General features: G+C 46.1%; 1 protein-coding gene across 1 annotated transcript in view; it reads right to left on the bottom strand.

The window, feature by feature from the left end:
• KPNA4 (karyopherin subunit alpha 4) overlaps positions 1-22754 on the bottom strand; it is a 422537-nt gene that overhangs the window by 315709 nt on the left and 84074 nt on the right. Inside the window, exons 6-7 of the mRNA XM_069618469.1 lie at positions 9331-9426; positions 8752-8837 (exon numbers count right to left, since the gene is read on the bottom strand). Coding sequence (XP_069474570.1) covers positions 8752-8837; positions 9331-9426 — 182 coding nt within the window. The remainder of the gene's footprint in view (positions 1-8751; positions 8838-9330; positions 9427-22754) is intronic.

Here is a 22754-nt window from a genome sequence, read left to right on the forward strand (position 1 = left end):
TAAAACTGGTGTGATAAGGCAATGGTAATCTTGTCGCCACACCAGTGGGGATTGAGCAGTGGCGCCGGTGGGTGGAGTCAGGCGGGCTCATGCTCCCAGGGCTGCGCGCCTCTAAATTTAAAGCGGCAGAAGAGATTTTCTGGTGAAAAAAGTTCAGTCTCCCGTCCCTAGCGAGGTACACCCATACAGTATTGAGGAAAGGGACTATGGACTAGGAGTATGTTAGTCGCTACAGTGAGTAACTTATAATTTTTACAACAAGGGGCGGTCTGGTTGTCCTATCAGGACAGCCAGCCTCCCACTGGGATTTGTCCCCATTCAGGCAAGGAGGGAGACAAAGGATGTTAGGGAGAATTCTCATAAATGTGCAAATTCCTGTCACCTTAGAGACCCCCAGCAACTTTGCTGGATTGAGGACTTAATTTTTTTTACCTGGAAAAAGTGAGCCTTTTTTCCTCACTCTTATGTAATTTGATGTGCACGTTACTCTTGTGTTCTTCGATTGTGGAGTTTTAGATAACTCCATTTGCATAATCTTTTCATGTGTGTTACACAGCATCCTCAGTGCAGTGACACAGTGATGTCTTTTTAGACATCCCAAAGGTTTAAATACCTTCTCTGGGATAAACCACTGTTTCCCAGAGAACATAAGGCTAATTTGACTTTTCTGCTAGTCTTTAAATTCCTAGACCCAGCACACACTATCTTCTTATGGAGTGCTGGAGGGGTTACCTAGTATCCCTTGTGTCTAGAAACTCATGTAGCAGTCAAATGCTATCCTTTCATATCAAAATGGCTGGTAGCAGTGGTTTTACAACGAACTACCATGATTTTTCCCAACCGCGAACACCGGTAGCTAAAAACGGAGGAGCCATGTTTTTCAAGCAGGTCCCGGTCCTTTTTGGAAAGGTCCTTCTAGAGTTTGTGTCTGCGCGCCAAACCAGGTTTGGTCCCTTTGTTTGTACACATTTGGCGGGATTCAGGACTGAAGACCGCTTCTGGCTCCAGAGTGTCCGGGGGAGGCAGGAAGTGAGGGAGGTGGACGAAACTATCCGGGGTTTAGTCGCATAGGAGACCCAAAAGCACTCTGTGGTGATTGGCTGACAGTCCGGCAAGGACAGCCACCCTGCTGGGTGAGTGACAGCTAGGCTGAAATGAAAGGCAGAGAACTGAATAAAAGGATAGTCTTTTGGCTTGGAAGGCAGTGTCGACCACTGGACAAAGGAACCGAAAAAGAGCTTGAAGAGGACGCCTGCTGCAACTCCTGGACCGTTGGTTTGCCCAGTGAAGGTCTGCTTTAGTGCCGAAATGCCAAGTTTGCATCGACAAGGAAGCCCCTGCAAGGACGGCTTCTCCCCTTGAGTTGGTGGGACCAACTGGTCAAGTCTGAGCCCGCCCAAGCGCAGTGTGGGACCCCAGTATCAAGGATAGTCCACCTTGACAGACAGGAACCACGTTGTTGCTATTTGCGGTTGCTGAATAGCAAAACCGCCAATGAAAGTGAAGTAGGCCGGTTGCAGGTTGACAGTCCCAGTGCATTGAGTCCAAGTGCATTGAGTCCCCCGACTTCCTCCCTCTTGTCTCTACGACTGAGGCCCAGGAACAGTGAGCTCTGCAGAGCTGCACAGGAACAGAAGTCATCAGCTGCATCTTTTCTTCTTTACAAAAAACACTTACCAGCTTAGGAATATTTGGTATCAGGTAATAATATCGCCATATATATGGTCGCCGTAAATATCGGCGGAAAGAAAACATTTTTTTTTAAAAGTTTAGGGGTTGCAGGGGTGTCCCCCGCATGTTCCATGCAATAATGTCACCACAAAAAACGACAATTTTTCGGTGATATTTTTGCATGGCGAGATTTTTGTGGCGACATTACATGGAACCGAATATTTGTGGTCTCTTGTTCTAATAACCTTTGCCTTTTACTAACTTTTAAGAGTATTCTGAATGCCAACAGTAAGATATTAATGTCCCCCGCACCCTCGTTACTGAGGTCACTTGTGGGTGTAGGTTGTGTCTGTGGGCGATCTGAAAAGGGTCTTTTTTGAATCAGAAACTAGAGTGTACAGTATTGAAGTGTATTTGTGTGTTATTATTCTATTGCTCCCTTCTGAGGCAGTTCAAAACACCACTCTTAGTATAAGGCTGTACCACCTGTTCGCGGTCGGGAAAAATCATGGTATTCTTTGTAAAACCACTGCCAGCAGCCATTCTCAGAGGAACGGGTAGCATTTGACTGCTACAAGAGTATCTAGACAGAGGGATACTAAGTAACCCCCCCCCCCCCCACTCCCCCAGCACTCCATTGTAAGATAGGGTGTGCTGGGACTAGGAATTTAAAAAGACTAGTAAAGTCAATTTAATTGTGCCCGTCCCCGTCTCCCTAGGGGCAGTGGGGGTCTGTGTGGCAGTTTATGAGGCGGCTTAGGGTGGTGCTTTCTCTTTGCCGGTGGCAGGCCCGGTGCCACCAATGCAGGAGGTGCTGTCTGCATCCTCTTCTGGATTTCCAACACCAGGGTGTGGAGAGTTGAGAGGATGTCCAGCGACACTTGCCTGGGAGGTGTATGGGGGAGGGGGGGGGGGGTCGGGGGGTGATGTGGGTAGGCTTGCTGGGCCCAGCACCTATGTCATTGGCGGCATTCCCGCCGTCTCCCTCTATTTCCGCCGCCGTTCCCCACGTCCACCGGGACCTTGTGAACAGACACCGGGTCATCTGCATCCGAGAAAGAACTACCTGACCGGGAGCACGGTCGAGGCCTCCACCTCCTCCCCCCCCCCCTTTTTTTTGCATTCTGAGGGTTCGGTATCCAGCTTAGGGAAGGCACCCTCTTCTCTGGCGTTTTTGTCCACCGGCTTGGGCGAGGCCTCCCGCCTCGAGGGTAGGGCCTCTCTGGGCACTGCCTGGGTCCCCTGTATCGGGTCAGCCACCTTTTGCCTTCGAGAGGGCAGCTGCCACCAGCTCGAGCGTAGAGGATGACTTCATCTAGACCACCTGGGCCTTCAGGGGCAGGTTGGTCACCTTTCCCTGCACCTTACATGATCTAAAATGTAGCATAGAAATCTAATGTAGAGGTTGAAAAGCAGCGATGACATGCTGGCTGCCCGAGGGACCCCGCAGAGAATCTCACTTTCCATGGAGAATTTGGCTCCCCAATGGACTCGAGAGGTCCTGTTCTTTAGGAACGACATTATCCATGTCTTTGCCACCTGTGAGCAATTTGCAGTTTTGCCTAGTGCTACTTCGAGCAGGTTGTGATCCAGTAGGTCAAAGGCTGCGCTGAGATCTAACAGGATAAGACGTACCGTTTTTCCCCTGTCCATGATGCTGAGCATCTTTGTCTGCAAGTCCAGCATAGCTGATTCTGTGCTGTGTGATGGTCTAAACCCAGATTTTTGTGGGTGAAGTGAGCCAGAGCCTCAGTGTGTGCCTGTAATTGGGCGGTGGCTACCAGGTCCATGATTTTAAGCAGGAAGTTGCAGTTCGTTATTGGTCTAAGGTTGCTTGGGTCTCTTGGATCCAGGCCCTTTTTTTATTAGGGGAGTTACTGTGACTTTATGGACTGAGTGACTAGCTGGTCCCTAAAGGAGGTGTTAACAATTTTTGCCAGTGTAGGGGCGAAATTATCTGATGTTCCAGAACTATTTTGGGTGGTAGAATGTTTTCTGTGCAGGATGTTGGTTTCATCGAGGCAAGTGTTTTTTTCATCTCTTCTGTGGTGATGTACGAGAAATTAAAAGTTTCTATGTTCAAGAGGCTCTTCTGTCGGCATTTTTATTGTTTTAGGTTTGCTTAGTTGGGATTTTGTGTCTAGCCTTTTCTAGCTTCTCAAAAAGCTTTCTGGGTGTTGTCGCATTCCTGTTGTGAGGGTGAGAAAGGTGGCGAGATGGCAAGGGGTTTGTCTAGGGACTTCAAGATGTTAAAAAGTTTGACACATTTTCTGCTGCCATGATTAAGTACTGTTTTTTGGCCTCCATTATTTCTTTCTTGTAGCATGTTTCAGTGATTTTCCATTTTTCCCTGTTTTCTGCTGTGGGTTTTTTTTCCATGAGTTTTCCAGTTTTCTTTTGGCTCCTTTTAATTGGGTTAGTTCTTTAGAGAACCATTTTTGCAGTTTGCTTTTGGTTCTACTCGTAAGCCACCTGGATACCATTCTCACGGTTGGTTAGGATTAACCACAGAGGGGGATACCAGGTTGTGTGCTTTAACCTGCAGCTCCTGGAACTGAAGTGACTCCATCTTGTTTGCCTTTTGAACGATCCCGTGCACTGCAGGAGTCCCGATGTCCTCCCTCTTGTCCCCACGACTGAGGCTCAGCACAGTGAGATCTGCAGGACCTGCCAGGAACCAACGTAGTCAGCTGCATTTTGTTCTTCATACTAAGGTACTGTGCCAACCCGATTGAGAGAAAGCCACTCTCATGGTGAAAGTTTGTGAAACTTTCCTAACTTGCAAGCCTAATCAGCTTGTGACCCGACATATGATCCTTTTTCGCCTAAACTACTTCTGAGAACTTTTGCAAATACTTTACCGTTTGATACCAGAACTGCCCTTTCCAATCCAGAACACTAGACCATTGACTTTGGCCTGGCCGAATGACTTGAATTGAACTCCTCTGGTGAACTGAAACTATTTGCACTGTCTAAAAAGTATATGTGATCTATTCTACTTACCCTATGCCTTTTTGCTCACTTCTAAGTAACTGAACTGCCATTTGGCTCCTATTTCAGGGGAGCTCAAACTGTCTCAAGAGTTTTGTATTGAAGTGTATTGGTATAGAATATTAAGTTGTCTTCTGCTAGTGAAATGTTTTCTAAATGATTATATAATAAATTATTATGCGTTTTACCAAGATACCTTGAGTATAAGTGTCTACTTGAACCACTGTGATTGAAAGTCCTCTGTGTAACAACTTGTACTGCTCACATTCACTCTTGAGATAAGCCTGGCTGCTTAGCTCACTACCAAAAACTGTGTGGTACTGACTTATACCAAAGGTTGGTTTGGCTAACACATGTAGTCCTAATTGTGTGTAGTGGTCCCACAGAGTACTGCATGCAATTCTGCCGAACGCTCATGTAACATTTTTTATGTTACCCTTTCCTCATTGAAATGGCTGGTGGCAGTGGTTTGGTTTTGAACTACCAAGGTTTGCATTTACCGCGAAGTTAACCGCGGGAGCCATCTTTTTCAAAATGTCATCCAGCCACCCTTGTTAAAATGGTGCCCGGTCTTTCTTTTTTCGCCATGTCTTTGTGGAAAGGTCCTTCTAGAGTTTCTCTGCCCACCAAACCAGGTTTGGTCTCTCTGTTCATTTGCCTTTGGCGGGCGTCAGGAGTGAAACCCGCCTCTGGCTCCAGAGTGTCTGGGGTAGGCAGGAAGTGAGGGAGGTGCCCAAAACTCCCTGTCCTTACTCTCCTAAGAGACCCAAATGCACTCTGTGCCCGGCAAGGACAGCCACCCTGCTAGGTGAGTGGCAGCTAGGCTGGAATGAATGGGACAGAAATCAATAAAAGGTGAGTCTTTTGGCTTGGAAGGCAGAGTCGACCACTGGACGAAGGAACCGAAGAAGAGCTTGAAGAGGACGGCTGCTGCAACTCCTGGACCATTGGTTTGCTAGGTGAAGCCCTGATGCAGGTCTGAATCGCCAAGTTCGCATGGACAGAGAAGCACTGCCAGGACAACTTCTCCCTTTGAGTTGGTGGGACCAATCAATTCCCAAGTAATCCACCTGGACACCCATCTTGGACCTGGTTCAATTTCCTCACAAATGCTGCAGGAAACCTTGGAGGCAGGGAGAGGGACACCAGATTGTGTCTTGCTTGTAAGCTGGCCTAAAGCTTTTGGAAGATCCTCCAGACTCCCACGAAGTAGGACTGACCAAGCCTGAACCCCCCCCCCCCACCCCAACCCCCCCACCTTAGTCGAGTACGGGACCGCAGATATGAGGAAATTCCACCGCGACAGCCAGGAGCCGCGCTTATTGCCTTTTGTTGTACCGCAAGGAGCTGAAACGTGAAAAGTAAAGTTTGCCTGTTTGGACAGTGCAGGAGTCCCCTGACGTCCTCCCTCTTGTCCCCACGACTTGAGGCCCAGGAACAATGAGATTTGCATAGCTGCACAGGAACAGAAGTCAACAGCTGCATCTTTTCTTCTTTACCAATGTACTGCAAACAAGTCTAACAGAACTTACCTCTTACTGTAGAAGTGCTTGCAATTTCCACAACTCACAAGTCTAATCAGCGTGTGGCCCTACATTTGATTATTTTCATCAAAGACTCCTAAGAACTTGTGCAAAGACTTTTCCATTACTTACCAGAAGCACTTTATCGTATCCAAGACTTTTGCCCTTTGACTTTGGCTTAGCCTTTTGAATTGAATGACTCATAGTGAACTCTAAAAGCATCTGCACTGCTTGATATTTGTGGTCTCTTGTGTTCTAATAGCCTTTGCCTTTTACAAACTTTTAAAGAGTATTCTGAATGCCAACAGTAAGTTATTAATGTCCCCAGCATCCTTGTCACTGTAGTCACCTGTGGGCGTAGGTTGGGTCTGTGGGCGATCCCAAAAGGGTCTTTTCTGATTCAGAAACTCCGAGTGTACAGTGTATTTGTGTGTTACTATTCTATTGCTCCCTTCTGAAGAAGGCTTTATAACTGACTGATAAATTAATGATTGCTTATGCAAGAAACCTTGCTTGTAAGAGTTTACTTGAAGACCTGTTACTGTGAATCTTTGTGCAACTCCACTACAGCTCACATTTCCCCTCTTGAGATAAGCCTGGCTGCTCAACACGCTACCAGAACTGTGTAGTACAAGCTTATACCAAAGGTTGGGTTGCCTATACCTGTAGTCATAGTTGTTTGTAGTGTTCCCAGAGGGTACTGCATACAAACTTTGCCTAACAGGAACCTATCGATATGCGCGGCTAGCGCATTTACAATCCTATCTAGATGCGATGCAGGCTTATGTTCATAATTCCATATAGGTGCGACACGTTCTGACAATCGTGATTCCAGCTAAGTGTGGCACAGACAGACATTTATTCATTCACAATCCTATCTAGATGTAACACGGTTTAATGCTCACAATTCCTTCTATGTATGGCATGTTATAACATATCCAGCAAGGCCTCGCGGAGTCCCACCAATGGAAAAATGCATGACTTTTCTATTGAAAGGATATCCCGACACCTTAGCAAAATTATCCAATACTTCCATGACTATTGGTAGGTTGTGTTGCGGTTCGCCTATATGCAGCAAAATATTGTACGCTTATAATCAGATCAAGTGCCTAGTGCCACCAACCTGAATTCTGCGCCTCCAAGAAATCCTGGCGTAGGTAGACCGCGAGCGGCGCCAGAACATAACATGGGCGACAGCGGGCAACACTGCTGCGTTCCTCTCTGAATGTCCCATGCCGCTGACAACCGCCTCCCAGATTTAAACCTGGCAGTCTGTGGTGTGAATAGGATCCTCACACATCAAATAAACTGCTCTCCGAACCCAAACCCCTGCAATGTTACAAATAGCCATTCCCAATAGAGTGAATCAAAAGCTTTAAATCGCATCAAGCAATACCACCACGTACCTTTCAGGGCATTCGTAGGTCTGTGCAATAATGTGCTGCTGTCTATGCAAATTCAGGGCAGTGCTTTGGCCTGGGATAAAACCTGTCTGATCGCTATGTATCAGGCCCGCAATCACTTTGCGGAGCCGCCCTGCCAATATCGTTGTCAATATTTTCAGGTCATAATTTATCACTGCTAGGGGCCGATACGATTAGGATTTGTCTGCAGGTTTCCCAGGTTTAAGTATCAGGACCACTAGGGTTTCCTGCATGCTCCCCGGGAGTACACCACTATCGTGTGTCCTATAAAATTCAGGTGGAAGTCCATCACTGCCTGGAGCTTTACTCTTCAAAGTGTGCTCATTGGCCAATAATATAGTATTTTTATATTACCAGTCCAAGTGCAATCCTCGACTGCTTCACTTTGTGGACTCATTGTGGACCACACTCAGGTGAGGTCTGAGACAAAGCCAGGACCACTGTCCATGATAGATTTGGCTGAACTACCAGAATTTCCCTTGTTCACTGTAACTAGGGTGGCCTCCTAATCACTTTTCAAAATGGCAGCAGAAGTCCAATCATGGACAGTCTACCACCCCTCATCTGCACAGCAAGAGGCATTTACTAGGAGAAATGTGGATTGAGACCCCTTCCAACCAGAACACCAGTTTCACCAGTCATACAGTTCCAATCACACAGGACTGACCTGAAGTCCCGAGCAGGAAACTATGAACATGCATGCCCAGATTTGGAGGCTCTCGGCCTCAGACAGCAGGAAGAATGTCAAAAAAGCAATATGGCCAAATGAAATATCTAAAAACATTCAAGTGAACATTTTAAGTAAATGGTATCAAAATAGTATGACTGTTACTAGACAGAAAGGGTCCCTGTCACACAGGACAACTAACGCCTTGATGACTGTGGGTTTGAGTGCTTTATAAATGTATAAATAAAACGAGCAAAACAGTCATTGCACTGGCAGACTCTGGGACAGACATGTGCTCCCAAAATGTGTTAAGCAGATTAGTAAAGCTTTTTTTTAGCTTCACTCGAGTTGCAAGTCAGCTATGATTGCAAAACCGATATATGCTAGGGATGCCATTAAAATCAATGGTGGGGTGTCAAATCTACCCATTCCTGAACAGAAAAAAAAAAAAGTATAACACAACGTCTATACTCACTAGACTGAACTACAGCTTGCGTTTGTTCAGATGTTCCAGATGCAATGTTGGTCAAGGCCCATGCAGCTTCAAACTGCAAAGAAGGACTAAAATATATAAAAAAAAAAAAATCTTTATTGGAGTATGGTACAGCATATTTAAAAACATTTGGCTAAAAGGTACTGCTCACAGTACACAATGACCGTGACCTGCAGTAGCCAAGGTTCGATAGACATGTAGCCTTAACATATGACTTTCCAAAGCAGGTTTGAGGGCAGCTACAGTAGTAGTGAGGGTAAGCATGCTAAGTTGCAGGAATTCCATTATCACAAGTATCAAGATACAATTTGTTTTTACTGGAAAAACCTTTACAACCCTACAACATAGTACAACATAGCTTGTTAAACTACTAAGGTCACTAGAGTAGCTATCTTTTAAATGGATAAGGTTTGGGAATCACTTTCTGCTGCATGAGTGATCACAATAACCGATTTCCCAAGACAAAATACCCATAGGAAAAGTTGGGACTGTTAAGGAGGGAAAACTGGGTATATGCAACTGAGCAATGAAGAGTGAACTGGAAATCATAAGAAGACTTACTTGTCATCCCTTTCCAGACAGTGCACTAGAATAGGCAGTATACCAGATTTGATCAAGTCGTCAATTGGAGGATTTCGATCACTGGACAAAAGCTTTCTGTTTGACAAAACATATTGTTAGTAACAATAGAAGCACTTCTAAATCTTTACAAATTAACCCATTTTCTGTTTAAGCATGAAGTACATACATTAAAAAAAAAAAAAAAAAGGCGGCCCATCATATTATGGTCTGTTTTGTTGCCTTCCCATATCACAAAATACAAAGTAAACTTGCACAGGTCCAAGCAAACGTCTATTTAGCAAGCAGCTATGCCAAGTTACATGTTTGGAAATATTTTCTTTTTGAAGCTTTCCCTCTATAGTTTTCTATGGAGCCCCATTCTTTTTGCTCCATTTCTGATACTGCCCTGACTTTTTGAAGTCTGCTTCACTTCCCTTTTCTCATTCTTATTGAGAAACGGATCAGTCCTTCGGACTATCAAAACTGGGAAACTGTTTCCCTTTTGGAAATCTTGTATTCTTATATTGCACAAAGCATATTACAATGCAATGTGGATACGTTTGTATCCGCAAATCTTTTTACACATGGGATTTTGTTAACTTTTATATGTGTGCCTAAATGCAAGCTGGCGGCAGCAACTTTTTTTTCAATTTTTGTATTTTGTGTGAACATTCACGTTAACAGTATGGCTACTAAACATGGCTAGTGCCCTAAAATGGTCGTGCCACAAGATTTCCGCTTGATCAAATGGCTAACCGAAAAGTACTAACATTTAAAAAAAAAAAAAAAAAAAAACACTCCACCATCTAGTTCTCCTACTGTATACTATTTTATCCCTGGACCTCAATTTTGATCCTAGGACTGTACATTGATTGTAATTAATTGACATTATTACTGTGATTGTATGACTTTGTAATTCTGTATTCCATGACCTTTGCATACCTGTAACACTTGTAACTGCCAAATGCGCCCAGATACCTCCAGGTTAAGGTGCGCTATAGAAATAAAACAAACAATCTACGGCCATAATGTAGTTTGGCCTTATTCTTGCCCTCTCAGGTCAGGAAACTCCTTATAAGGTTATGCACTTGCCTGGAAAAGCTGCTACTTTTGTGGGTGAGCCTGTGTGTGGCCCAGGTAGGGGAGTAGGACGTCTAGTCCCAAGCCCTCATCACTGGTGCCAGAAAGTCTGCCACTTGCACAGATGCGACAGCAGTAAGTGACCCAATTGGACAACTACTGGCTGTTGAATGGTACAGATCCTGTTGGTGGAGTTTTCTTAAAGTCCACTTGAGGCAAGACTTCATAAAACTATCCTTTGGCATACAGGTCCCTGTTAGGACAGTATTTCTGAAGTCCATCTGAGGGCTTAGTAAAATCATACAACAGAGAGAGTATAAAACTCCACTCTTAGTATAAGGCTATACCACCAGAGTTCATGGTAGCTTAGACAGAGCAGCCATTAGAAAGGAGGCAAGGACATGGAATGGATGTCTCAAGCAGACTTTCGGATTAAGGACACTAGAGAAACATTAAAACATTTAACTCTTGTCTGCCTGGCGTTGAGAAACGAGAGAGCCATCTTACTAGGAGAGGCGACCAAAACATGTCACCAGATCAGTGGATGACTAGTGGAAGGTTTCGCGGAACGCACTTCCCTCTTGCCTTGATTAAGCTCTTGTGGACTATCTTCAGAGAAATAGACAATTACGAATTAACATAAATGACAAAGTTCAACAGAGTTTGGGACTGAAGGATTCACAAAAGATTGACACTTAAAAGAAGGTTTCTCTTTTTAACTGTTTTATGGGGATATTGGAGCTAAAGGTTTCCTATGCTGTAAACCATTTTAACCCGACAAAGAAAAAAGAGCAGCCAGGCTCATTTTAGGAGGGAGAGAAGGCTGAAGAATCAGTACACATGAAATTGTAATACAAATGGTCCAAAGAAACACCAAGTATGTAAAAATAAAGGTTTTATTTAAATACAGGTAGGCCCAGATAAATCTATGGGTGAATACGTACTATCACATTATATGAAATCACAATTATAAAAACACAACACTATACTTGAAGGTACACAGACCAAAGTATAAACCTTATTTGGAACACCTAACAGTAGTTCTAGGGAAGTCAAAACCTTTGCATACACATTCAGTATAGGTCACGCCTGTTCTTGGCAGTAAAAACCAATGCTTACTTTCACAATTACATTCAGTAATGCCATGGCAGTAGACCCTACCAGTTGTAAGTGAGAAAAAGAGTCAAAGCTACCCTAACCAAAGGCGTGACATAGGGTCACCAGGTTTGCAGAGGAGCTAGGTAACTGCTAGCTCAATAGACAAAAAACCCCAAGGATGCGGGAATGGCAACAAAAGGTTTTTTTTTATTTTACATTAACAGAACAAAACAAATTTACAAGCTGCGCTGTGGCGCTGAATATATGCATTATTGAGCATATTTTTATCTGCGTTTTTGTGAGTTAGTAGGCAGAGTGACAAACAGTATATATTTCAAGTATTGTTTTAAATGACAATACATTTAACATTGTTTAACATTGTTCACCCTATGTCACGCCTTTGGTTAGGGTAGCTTTGACTCTTTTTCTCACTTACAGTATCTCCCACCCTCTTGAGTCAAGCCCCCTTACAAAAAAAAGAGGGTCGCCCTTATATCTCTCGACCCTACCAGTTGTACAATGACTCAGTAACAAATCACAAAATCAGTCAATGGACAGTATACGTTTTTTGAATAGTGGAACACTTATTCCAGGTACAGTAAAAACCTATAACTACTTTTGTGATAGCACAGTTATACTAGGTGAGAAAAACCTAAGGATGTACTATTCAATTAAAGGTGCTTTTGAGATTAGTGAAACAGATTGAGATAAGCAGTAACTCTTGGAACTTATTTTTGGGATGGCACACAGCTAACTCAAGTAAACCCCATATACTTTATTTTAATCTCACAATGGAGTCCACGTTAGATCTTTCCCAGCTACACAATTACCTTATGTATGACTTATGATGGACAGTTAGCAAGAAAGACTGTCTACAACAGCACAGGGAAAGCAAAACCCCATGTTACGCTTCATTGAATGACTAAATTATTCTATGTAAGCAACAACCTAATGCAGACTTATTCTGGTCAGGCTAGCAGCAAGTCAGGGGAAGGAAGACTAAGTTGGGGGACACTCATACAATTATCCTAACAGGAATATCTGGTGAAACCAACCCATTACTTTTGTGAAGAGGCACAACCTAATCGCAGATGAATAATGAGTAATATACCTTCACATCTTTCTTTTAGAAAGAAAAAACGGTTTCTAACGAAAGAAAGAGGTTAATCATACTTTTGAGAATAGCGCATTACACATCCAAGATCAGGAAGAATTTTTGCAACTTTTCACTCACAGTTACCAACCAACTCTTTTACAAGAAAGTAACTTTTAAACACTTCTCTTTTCTATGTGTAAGGCGTTTCGCCCCTTTAGTCTTTAGTCAAAGGGATGATTGAGCAGCAACCTGTAGGAGACCTGAGCATAGGAGTCTAACACCTTACTGCACACATGTGCATAAAACATTGCAAACCAAGGGGGTTGGGGTGCACCATCATGAGGGCCTGGATTTGATCAGCCCAGATGTCTGACAGCTAAACTGGTGTCCCCGATTAAATAAACAGACAGCCTTATTTCTTATAACAAGCGTGAACCGCTTGTGTTCATGTACCTGAAATCGTCAAACCAATCTTCACTACACTCGAGTTATATTACATCACTGCGCTCTTAGCAGAGGCACTCTCTGCTAGAACTTGAAAGCAGCAATACTTAAACTTCCTACTTTCTTCCCCCTTCGGTATGACAATGCATTACTTACAACCATCAGAAATGCTTTTACGGTATCTGCTTAGATTCACATGCTGTGCATAGTCCGACATCCAGTGGTCACTGCGGAGTATTGCATTTGGTTTTTCGTAGTCGAAAAGGGGACGTCGACAAGGCGTGTCTAACACTATCCCTATAGTGACGTGCAGTGTACCCACAACCCCTCACGCGCCAAGGTCCCTCTATTTTTTTTCTGCCCTGAGGGAGCCTTCTATACGTGAGCGAGTACAGAAAAGAGAGATGTAGAAAGAGGTCCATGTTCCTTCCATCCGAGCGGGTAGGAAGGGTGGGCGCATGTGAATCTAAGCAGATACAACCATCAGAAATGCTTTTACGGTGAGTAATGCATTGTCTTCTGATGTTTGTTAATCTGCTTAGAATCAAATGCTGTGCATAGACTAGCGAGCAGTACCCGGAGCTGGAGGTGGGTTGTGAGAAGGAACAGTAGAGAAAAGATGTCTTAATACTGCTTGTCCCACCTGGGAATCAGATATAGAGTGAGCATCTGGACAGTAGTGTTTTGTAAAGGTGTGTACAGAACTCCAGGTTGCTTCTTTGCAAATGGACTCAAGGGGAACGTTTGCAATGAATGCTATGGATGTCCCAGTGCCTAGAGTAGAGTGCGCTCTTGGCTTGAAGGGTAGTTCTCTCTTAGCAAGAGAGAGTGATGCATTGAACAATCCATCTAGATATAGTGGACTTTGAGACTGCATCCCCTTCTCTTCCTGCTGCCACCGAGACAAAGAACTGATTAGTCTTTCACAGAGGCCTAGTTCTTTCCATATAAAACATGACAGCTCTGCGCACATCTAGTGTATGCAGGCTCTTTTCTCCCAAATTGGAAGGGTTTTGAAAGAACGTTGGTAGTTCTATTGACTGGTTGACATGGAATTTCGATATGAATTTCGGTGCAAACCTTGGGTGTGCGTAGAACCACCTTATCTTTGTCAACTGTTACGAAGGGGTCTAGAATGGAAAGAGCATGTAGTTCACTTACTCTCCTAATGGAGGGGATAGCTATTAGGAAAGCAGTCTTAAGGCGGAGGTCCTTAAGAGTTGCCTTGTGCATGGGTTCAAAGGGTGAGCCCACGAGCCTGGTAAGTACCACATTAAGGTCCCAGCCAGGAGCTGGGTTTGCTATCGGAGGGTGTATTCTCTTTACCCCCTCCATGAAGGCTTTGATAACTGGGACTTTCCACCATGACACCTTAAATTGAGATGTGCCACTAAATGGACTTTAATAGAATTGAACACTAGACCTGAGTCCAGTAAATGGGTCAGGTAAAGGACAATTTGTGTGGGAGAGCAGTGGACTGGGTTGATGCTCTTACCTCTACACCAGATGACAAATCTCTTCCACTTGCTAGAATAGCAGTGGCGAGTGTTGGGTTTTCTAGCTTCTTTGAGACTGTCCATGCATCTGAGGGAGTTGTAAATGGCCAAATTCTAAAACCTCAGGAGCCAGGCTGCTAAGTTCATGTTCTGTGGGCATGGGTGTAGTGTCTTGCCCTTGTCCAGTGACAGCAAGTTGTACGGGCAGGGCAGTTCACTGGTGGGGACAGGGACATCTCCATCAGGTGCGCAAACCATGGTTGGCGGGCCCACATCGGGGCTATCAGTATCATGATGACTGGTTCCTGGTGCATCTTGTGCACTATCTTGTTCCGCAGAGGAGTCGGGGGGGGGGGGGGGAAGAGTTGTGAACAGGTCAATTTCTGGGAAGCCCCATTGGTTGAAGATGATGTCTTCGTGTAACCCACATTCGTACTCTGAGGGCAGAGGGAAGTCTCTGCTGAGTTCGTCTGCTAGCAGATTGAGTTCCCCTGGTACATGTTGTGACAATAGGAACATGTGTCTGAGAGCCCACTTCCAGATGTTCTGGGACAGCTTGGACAGTCCTGGAGAGTGAGTGCCCCCTTGCTTGTTGAGGTAGTACATGGCTGTGGTGCTGTCCGTGAGGACCAACACTGTCTTCCCTTGTAGGTGTGTCTGGAAGGCTTTTAGTGCCTTGAACACTGCAAGTAGCTCTAATAAGTTTATGTGCTTGGAAGCTACGCTCTGAGTCCAGACTCCGCAAGCAGTCTGATGGGATAGGTGAGCCCCCCATCCTGTGAGGGATGCGTCTGTGGTTAGAGTGGCTTCCACTGCGGGGGTGGCGAATGGTTTCCCTATTACCAAGTTTTCCTTCGACCACCACCGTAGCGAGAGAACCAAGGCCTGCAAGACCACCACTAGATCGTCCCATTGTCCGCTGGCCTGACACCACTGGCTGTTGAGCCACTCTTGCATTGGGCGCATGCACAGGCGCGCGTGAGGTACCAAATAAAATACATGACGCCATCATTCCTAGCAAGCGCATTGCTTTGCCTACTGTCACATCTCGACCGGCCACATATTGAGGGATCTGAAACAGCATATTTTGGACCCTCTCGTTGGAGGGGAAGACAAGGCCGTCCTTTGTTCGAATTAGAGCCCCTAGGAATTGTTTGATTTGGCTGGGGTCTAAGCTGGACTTCTTCTCGTTGATGGAGAAGCCCAGTTGGAACAAAAGGTCTACTGTCTTCTGGGTGTTTGAGAAGCATGTCTTGTAGGACTCCCCTGTTATGAGCCAATCGGCGGGGTAAGGGTATACCGGTATGGACAACCTGCGCAGGTGGGCCGCTGCCACTGCCAGTACCTTCGTGAATACCCTCGGTGCAGACGCTATGCCGAAGGGTAGCACTCTGAACTGGTAGTGTTTATCCCTCTATCGTGAACCTGAGGTAGTCTGTGCGCTGGCAACATCAAAATATGAAATTTTCCATCTTTCATGTCTAGTGTTGTCATGTAGTCCCCCTGAGATAGCAGGGGAATTACTTCCTGTAATGTTACCATACAAAATTTTTGTGGTTTTACAAATGTGTTCGCTAGGCGCAGATCTAGTACAGGGCGCATGGTTAGGTCCTTTTTGGGTACAAGGAAGTACACTGAATAAATACCTTCCATTACCTGAGATAGAAGCACAACCTCTATTGCTCCTTTCTGTAGCAGCTGTTCTACTTCTTGCAGGAGGATGACGAGGTGTTCTGGTGAGAGGCGTCGTCCCCTTGGAGGTCTGTAGGTGGGGGACCGATTGAACTCTATACAGTACCCGTCGGCTACGGTAGACAATACCCACCGGTCTGATGTTATTCCCTCCCATGCTGAAAGGAACGATGTTATCCGGCCCCCAACCGGAGACGCATGGGAGGGGACCCGAACCTTCGGGTCATTTGGTGTTACTTGCCGGGGTGCCTCTGGGGCTGGAGCCCCGGCCTCTGCCCTTGCCACGGCGGTGTCCTCTTTGGTTATACTGGTTACTGGTACCCTGATTAGAGGGCGAGCTGCCCGCAGTGTAATGCTGTTGCTGCTGCTGCTGGCGTTGGCCACGAAAAAAGTGTTTGTTCCCAAATCCCCGCCTGTTTGAAGGCTTTGAGATTTGGTCTAAGGTCTTTATGGTGTCGAATTCTTTCGTCGCATTTTCCAGTGCATCGTCCACTGCCCTTCCAAAGAGATTTGACTCTTCTATTGGCTTATTAATGAGGGACGCCTGCGTTTCTGCCTTGAAACCAGAATTGCGAAGCCAGACGTGACGCTTCAGCAGAAATCCCTGCACCAAAGAACGGCCAGCAGTTTCTGCTGCATCAAGAGTGTTCTTAATGATGCTCTGGTTGACCAGAGCTCATTCTGTAACTGTAGCCAATAAGCAAGTTCTTACAGGTTCAGGGGCTTCTTCGATGTCCTGCTTAAGCTTTCCCCATTGAGCATCAGCATAGCTTGCCAACAATGTATTATTGGCAATCCTAATTGAAAACGCTGCCGAGGCGGAAATTCTTTTGCCCAAGGCATAAAGCCTTTTCTCTTCTTTATCTGGGGGTGCCTCGCTGGTTGACAGTGGAACCCCCAGCCCTCTTCCTTGTGTTAGTCACCACTAAGGAGTCCGGGACTGAGTGACCCCCGATATATAATGGGTCTGACAGAAGGTGAGAACAATTTCTCGATTCTTGGATTGACCCCTCTTACCAGCGCGGGGGTGGACAGTGATGGGGTGAATCGTCTCTTAACCGAGGCGAGGATAGGAATAGCATTCTTGGTGAGGGACTGTTTGTGATGACACCTGCTGCAGTACCTACGCGCCCCGTTAAATTAAAAGGGTTTGTCCATGAGAGTTGAGGTGATGTTAAAGATCTTGCGTCGCACCAGGTTTAGCTACTACGGAGACTTAGAGTCCCTCCACTCCGTTTGTGACAATATATAATGGTTGTGTTGAGCTATCCCTTGATAGTGCGCCGAAAAATAATGGAATGGCAAGTAGTGATGATTAATCAATTCCTATTTATTTTTGTGATGTTAGAGCCTTTGTGGATGACACGTGTTTCGGCAGAGCTGCCTTTATCAAATCCAGGCTATATAGATAGCTCATAAGTCACTGCATAATGCATAAAGGTGCTGAAGTTCACAGGGATGAATCCCTCCCGATACAAAGAAGTCCTCCGTATGTACGAGTGTCACTCGTACATACGGAGGACTTCTTTGTATCAGGAGGGATTCATCCCTGTGAACTTCAGCACCTTTATGCATTATGCAGTGACTTATGAGCTATCTATATAGCCTGGATTCGATAAAGGAGGATAGGAATAGTTTGACTAGTGGGAGGTTTTTCTTTAATAATTCTTTCGACAAAATCAGTATCTGGGGTGACCTCCCCAGTTTCAACTTCAAAATGCGCTGCTGCCTTCCTCAGTAGCGCATTGAAGATGGGCTGATCGTCTACTGGAGATGGGTTCCTGACCGGTGTGGTCTGAGGAGAAGAAATGTCTATGTCAGGGTCTATAGACCCTGACGGTGACTGCCAGGGCTGTAAGCCACCTTCACCTGGGTCCTCCTCGTAGCTCTCCTCACCTATGTTAGTGTCATCATGAAAACCTCCCTCTTGTTGGTCTTCATTATTCACAAACTCATCCTCTTCCTGGAAGTGAGTGTCTTCTTCAGTGAGGTCGTAAGAGTTCATGTCTTCCTGTAGGGGGTTAAAGGGCTTGGAGTATTTAGCCCATGGCCCCTCCTAGAGTACCTCCCTTGGCCTCTTGGGTGTCCTATTTTCTGGGATGGCCATGAACCGGTCTAGCTTGTCCATACATGACTGGAACCTCTCTGCAGTCCAGTAAGGTAGGTCAGAGCGGTCTGGGAGTGAAAAGGGAGTTCCCTCTCCCTGTAGTTGCTTAGTTCTGTCCCATAGCGTCGAAGATAAGAGTCCCTTCGCCTTCTGAGAAACCCTCTAGCTGGCTAGGGTCTTCTGTCGACAGTGGGAGCTGCCCCAGCCTACCCTCCAGCGTCCTCAGCGTTTCTTTGGCCTTGTGAGCGGTTTGACGTGTCGTCCGTCTCTGGCCGTCTTATACGCGCGAGGCTTTCGGCGATCAGCTTCTCCGGAGAGGGATCGCTCGCAGTCGTCGTGCTAGGCGGTGCAGAGTCTTTACCGGCAATGTACGCGCTCTTGCGAGGCGCCTGAGGATTTGGGGTTAGCGCCCTTATTTACAGAAAGTCCAGTCGCCGGTCGCGGAAGCGGTGGCGGGGAGGGCTTGAGACCCTTCCGGTCAGCGGAAGACGCCGGTGGGCCCGACGCCTCCGTTGACGCTATGGCTGCCTTCGTCTTCGACGAATGCGTGCCGTGGGGTATTTGCTTATGTGTTTTCCTGTGTTCGTCCTTATCGCCGTGGTGTTCATCCCCATAAGCGGGGCGTGAGCCAGGCTTGTCGGGGCCGGGGACGGACGAGGAGCGGGAGCGCTCGAGAGGTCTACAACCTCTGTTGCGGAGGCCGTGTAATCACTGTCCTCGTCACATTTGGCGGCGGCAGCTGGCAAGGAGTCAGACCTAGACATCGCATAGGCTGCCCACCTTTTGACCCTGCGGTCCTTTAAGGTTTTGGGTTTAAGTAATTTACAGGCCGCACAGCCACCCTCTTTGTGATTGAGGGGCAAGCAACGGTTACACCGTTTGTGCTTGTCCTTCCAGGTAAACTTGCCCTTGCAAGGCGGGTAAAACCTAAAGGGCGTCCTCTCCATAGCTGAGGGCATGAAATGCGATTATGACCTCGAAAGAGAGGGAGGGGAAAGAGAAAGGCATTCTCAGAGTGTTATAGAAATGACCAACAACCCCACTCTCCCTACTGTGTTAGGCCGGCGAGGCCCGGCCACGTGTTTGGCAGCGCCAAAGGATCTCCTCCGTCGAAAATCTTGCTCGGCGGAGAACAGCTTGGCAGCTACGTCGAGGGAGGGATCTAGATGTTATAGTTAATAATAATAAATGACGAAGGGTCGATGAAATGATTTTGCAATGTCTCTCGAGGAGCTCTGCATAAATGCGACCAATAACTGGGCGGAAAAAACAATCTGAGGGACCTCGAGGCGTGAGGGGTTGTGGGTACACTACACGTCACTATAGATAGTGTGACAGACGCCTTGTCGACGTCCCCTTTTCGACTACGAAAAACAAAATGCAATACTCCGGATGTCGGACTATGCACAGCATGTGATTCTAAGCAGATTAACAAACATCAGAAAAATAATTACACTTTAAATACAGTAATATTGAATCAGGTCCTGTGGGAGCATCCGAGAACAAGTACATTCACATTAGGTAAATAATGAAATAGATCTGTGGGATCACCGGAGAACAGGTGCATTCACAGTTGGTAAATAATGAAAGATCAGTGGGATCGCCTTTAAATCCAGTGCATTCAGATTTTGTAAATCGTGAAATAGATCAGTGGGATCAACTGCGAACAAGTGTGTTAGGCACAATTGCATGCAGTACCCTCTGGGACCACAACACAATTGGGACTAGAGGTGTAAACAAGACCAGCCTTTGGTATAAGTCTGTACCACACAATTTGTTGGTAGCGGACTGAGCAGCCAGGCTTATCTCAAGAGTGAATGTGAACAGAACAAGTAGTTACACAAAGGACTTTCAATCACAGTGGTTCAATTAGACATTTATACTCAAGGTTTCTTGGTAAAACACCGATTAATTTATTTACACAATCATTTATAAAACATTTCACTAGAAGAAGACAACGTATTATAGACCAATACAAAACTAAGTTTTGAGACAGTTTGAGCTCCTCTGAAAAAGGAGCCAAATGGCAGTTAAGTTACTTCGCAATGAGCAACAAGGACAAAAGTAAGTCAAAGATTTATATATACTTTCTAGGCAGTGCAAATAGTTATCAGTTCACCAGAATAGTTCAATTCAAGTCAAAAGGCCAGGCCAAAGTCAATGGGCTAGTGTTCTGGATAAGAAAGAGCACTTCTGGTATCAAACGGTAAAGTCTTTGCAAAAGTTATCAGAAGTAGTTTAGGCAAAAAAGAATCATTTGTGGGGTCACAAGCTGATTAGGCCTGCAAGTTGGGAAACGTTCCCCGTGAGTGGTGTTCTCTCAATCGGGTTGGCACAGTACCTTTGTATGAAGAAATCAAATGTTGCTGAATTTGTGGTTCCTGGCAGTTCCTGCAGATCTCGCCGTTCCTGCGCCTCAGTCCTGGGGACAAGAGGGAGGACGTGGGGGACTCCTGCACTGCACAGGATCGTTGAAGAAAGCAAACAAAACGGAATCACTTCAGTTCCAGTAGCTTCAAGAACACAAACTGGTGTCCCTCTCCCTGGTTAAACCTAACCAGCCCTGAGAATGGTATCCAGGTGTCTTATGAGTTGATTGGTCTCACCAACTCAAAAAGGAAGAAGCCGTCCTTGAAGGAGCTTCTCTGTCGAATGGAGTTTGGCAACTCGGACCTGCAGCAGGGCTTCACCGGGCAAACCAATGGTCCAGTGGTTGCAGCAGCCGTCCTCTACCAGCACGTCTTCGGTTCATTTGTTCCAGTGGTCGACTATGCCTTCCAGTTCAAAAGACTCGCCTTTGAAACAGTTTTCTCCCTTTCATTCCAGCCTAGCTGTCACTCACCCAGCAGGGTGGCTGTCCTTGCCAGACAGTCAGCCAATCATGCCAGAGTGCATTTGGGTCTCCTTGGAGACCAAGCAAAGGGAGTTCGGGCAACTCCCTCACTTCCTGCCCATCCCAGACACTCAGACGCCAAGGGCGGACTTCAGTCCTGAAGCCCGAAAAGAACACGAACAAAGGGACCAAACCTGGTTTGGCGCGCAGAGACACACTAGGACCTTTCCAAAAAGAAATGGTGAAAAAAAAGACGACCAGGACCCGTTTAAACAAAGGGGCTTAAGGCGCCATCTTGAAAAACATGGCTCCCGTGATTTTTAGCTACCGGTGTTTGCGGTCAGGAAAAATCATGGTAGTTCTTTGTAATACCACTACCACCAGCCTTTTCAATAGGAAAGGGTAGCATTTGACTGCTACATGAGAATTTAGACACAGGATGCCATGTAACCCCTCCAGTACTCCATTGTAAGATGGGGTGTGCTGGGTCTGTTAATTTGGAAAAGACTAGTAAAGTCAATTTAAACTTTACATACTCTGGGAAAAAGTTTATCCCAGAGAAGGCATTTAAATCATTGGGAAGTCTAAAAGACGTCCGTGTCACTGCACTGAGGGTGCTGAGACACATGAAAAGATAAAATCAGAGAACAGAAATGTAAAAAGAGTGGGGGAAAAATGTTCCCACTCTTTCCAGGTTAAAAAAAAAGTCCTCAAAATCCAGAAAGGTGAAGGGAATTAGCACATTTCTGAGAATTCTCCCCAACAAAGTGCATTCCAAGTTGGTAAAAAATGAAATAGATCAGTGGGATCGCCTTTAGATCCACTGCATTTACATTAGGTAAATAAATAAAGAGATCAGTGGGATCACCTGAGAACAAGTGCATTCACATTAGGTAAATGTTATGTAAAAGGTACTTATATAGGGCACCGCCGCCAACTGAATTGGTCCCCAGGCACTCTGGCGGATCCGGTAACAGGAAGGATGGATATATGGGGCGCTGTTGGCTGCCGACTGACCTGGCCGCCTGATTGAGAAGCTGCACCGTTACCAGAAAGATCAGTCCTGAAATCCTGTGAATTTAGCTGACCGAACACTACATTTGGATCGGGCTGTGTGGCTAACCTCCTGGTGCCCCCGTTGATCCATCTTGGGCTGCCTGGATCTTGACTTCTGAGGAGATTCATCGTCGGAAAAACAAAAAAAAAAAAAGCTGTGGGCTCCTTGTGATTGAACCGCGGCCATATTGTGTTTCTTTCCCCTCCGGGGCCTGGCTGCGTGGCTTCAAACTATCGTATCTTGTACTACGGGGAACCTGCTGTGGACTCGGTCATCGGCCGCGGGTTGCCAGTTGGACGGGGGAAGCCTGGGCCTGGTCTAAGATTGCCAACCCCCCGCCACTGGAATGTCGGGGGCAATCGGTGGCTCCCGCCCCCGAGTGAAGGACTGCCGGGTGGGAGCGGGGGACGGCCAGCCTCTGACGTCACATCGGCGCCCGCAGGTGGGACGGAGCGGGGGCTCCATGGTGGTGTGACGGGCTCCTCCTGGAGATATCGGCGGCGCTGCTGAGGCCCTGCGGC

This window comes from Ambystoma mexicanum, chromosome 10 (genome assembly GCF_040938575.1).
Source record: "Ambystoma mexicanum isolate Mex_15411 chromosome 10, UKY_AmexF1_1, whole genome shotgun sequence".
Taxonomy (NCBI): Eukaryota; Metazoa; Chordata; class Amphibia; order Caudata; family Ambystomatidae; genus Ambystoma; species Ambystoma mexicanum.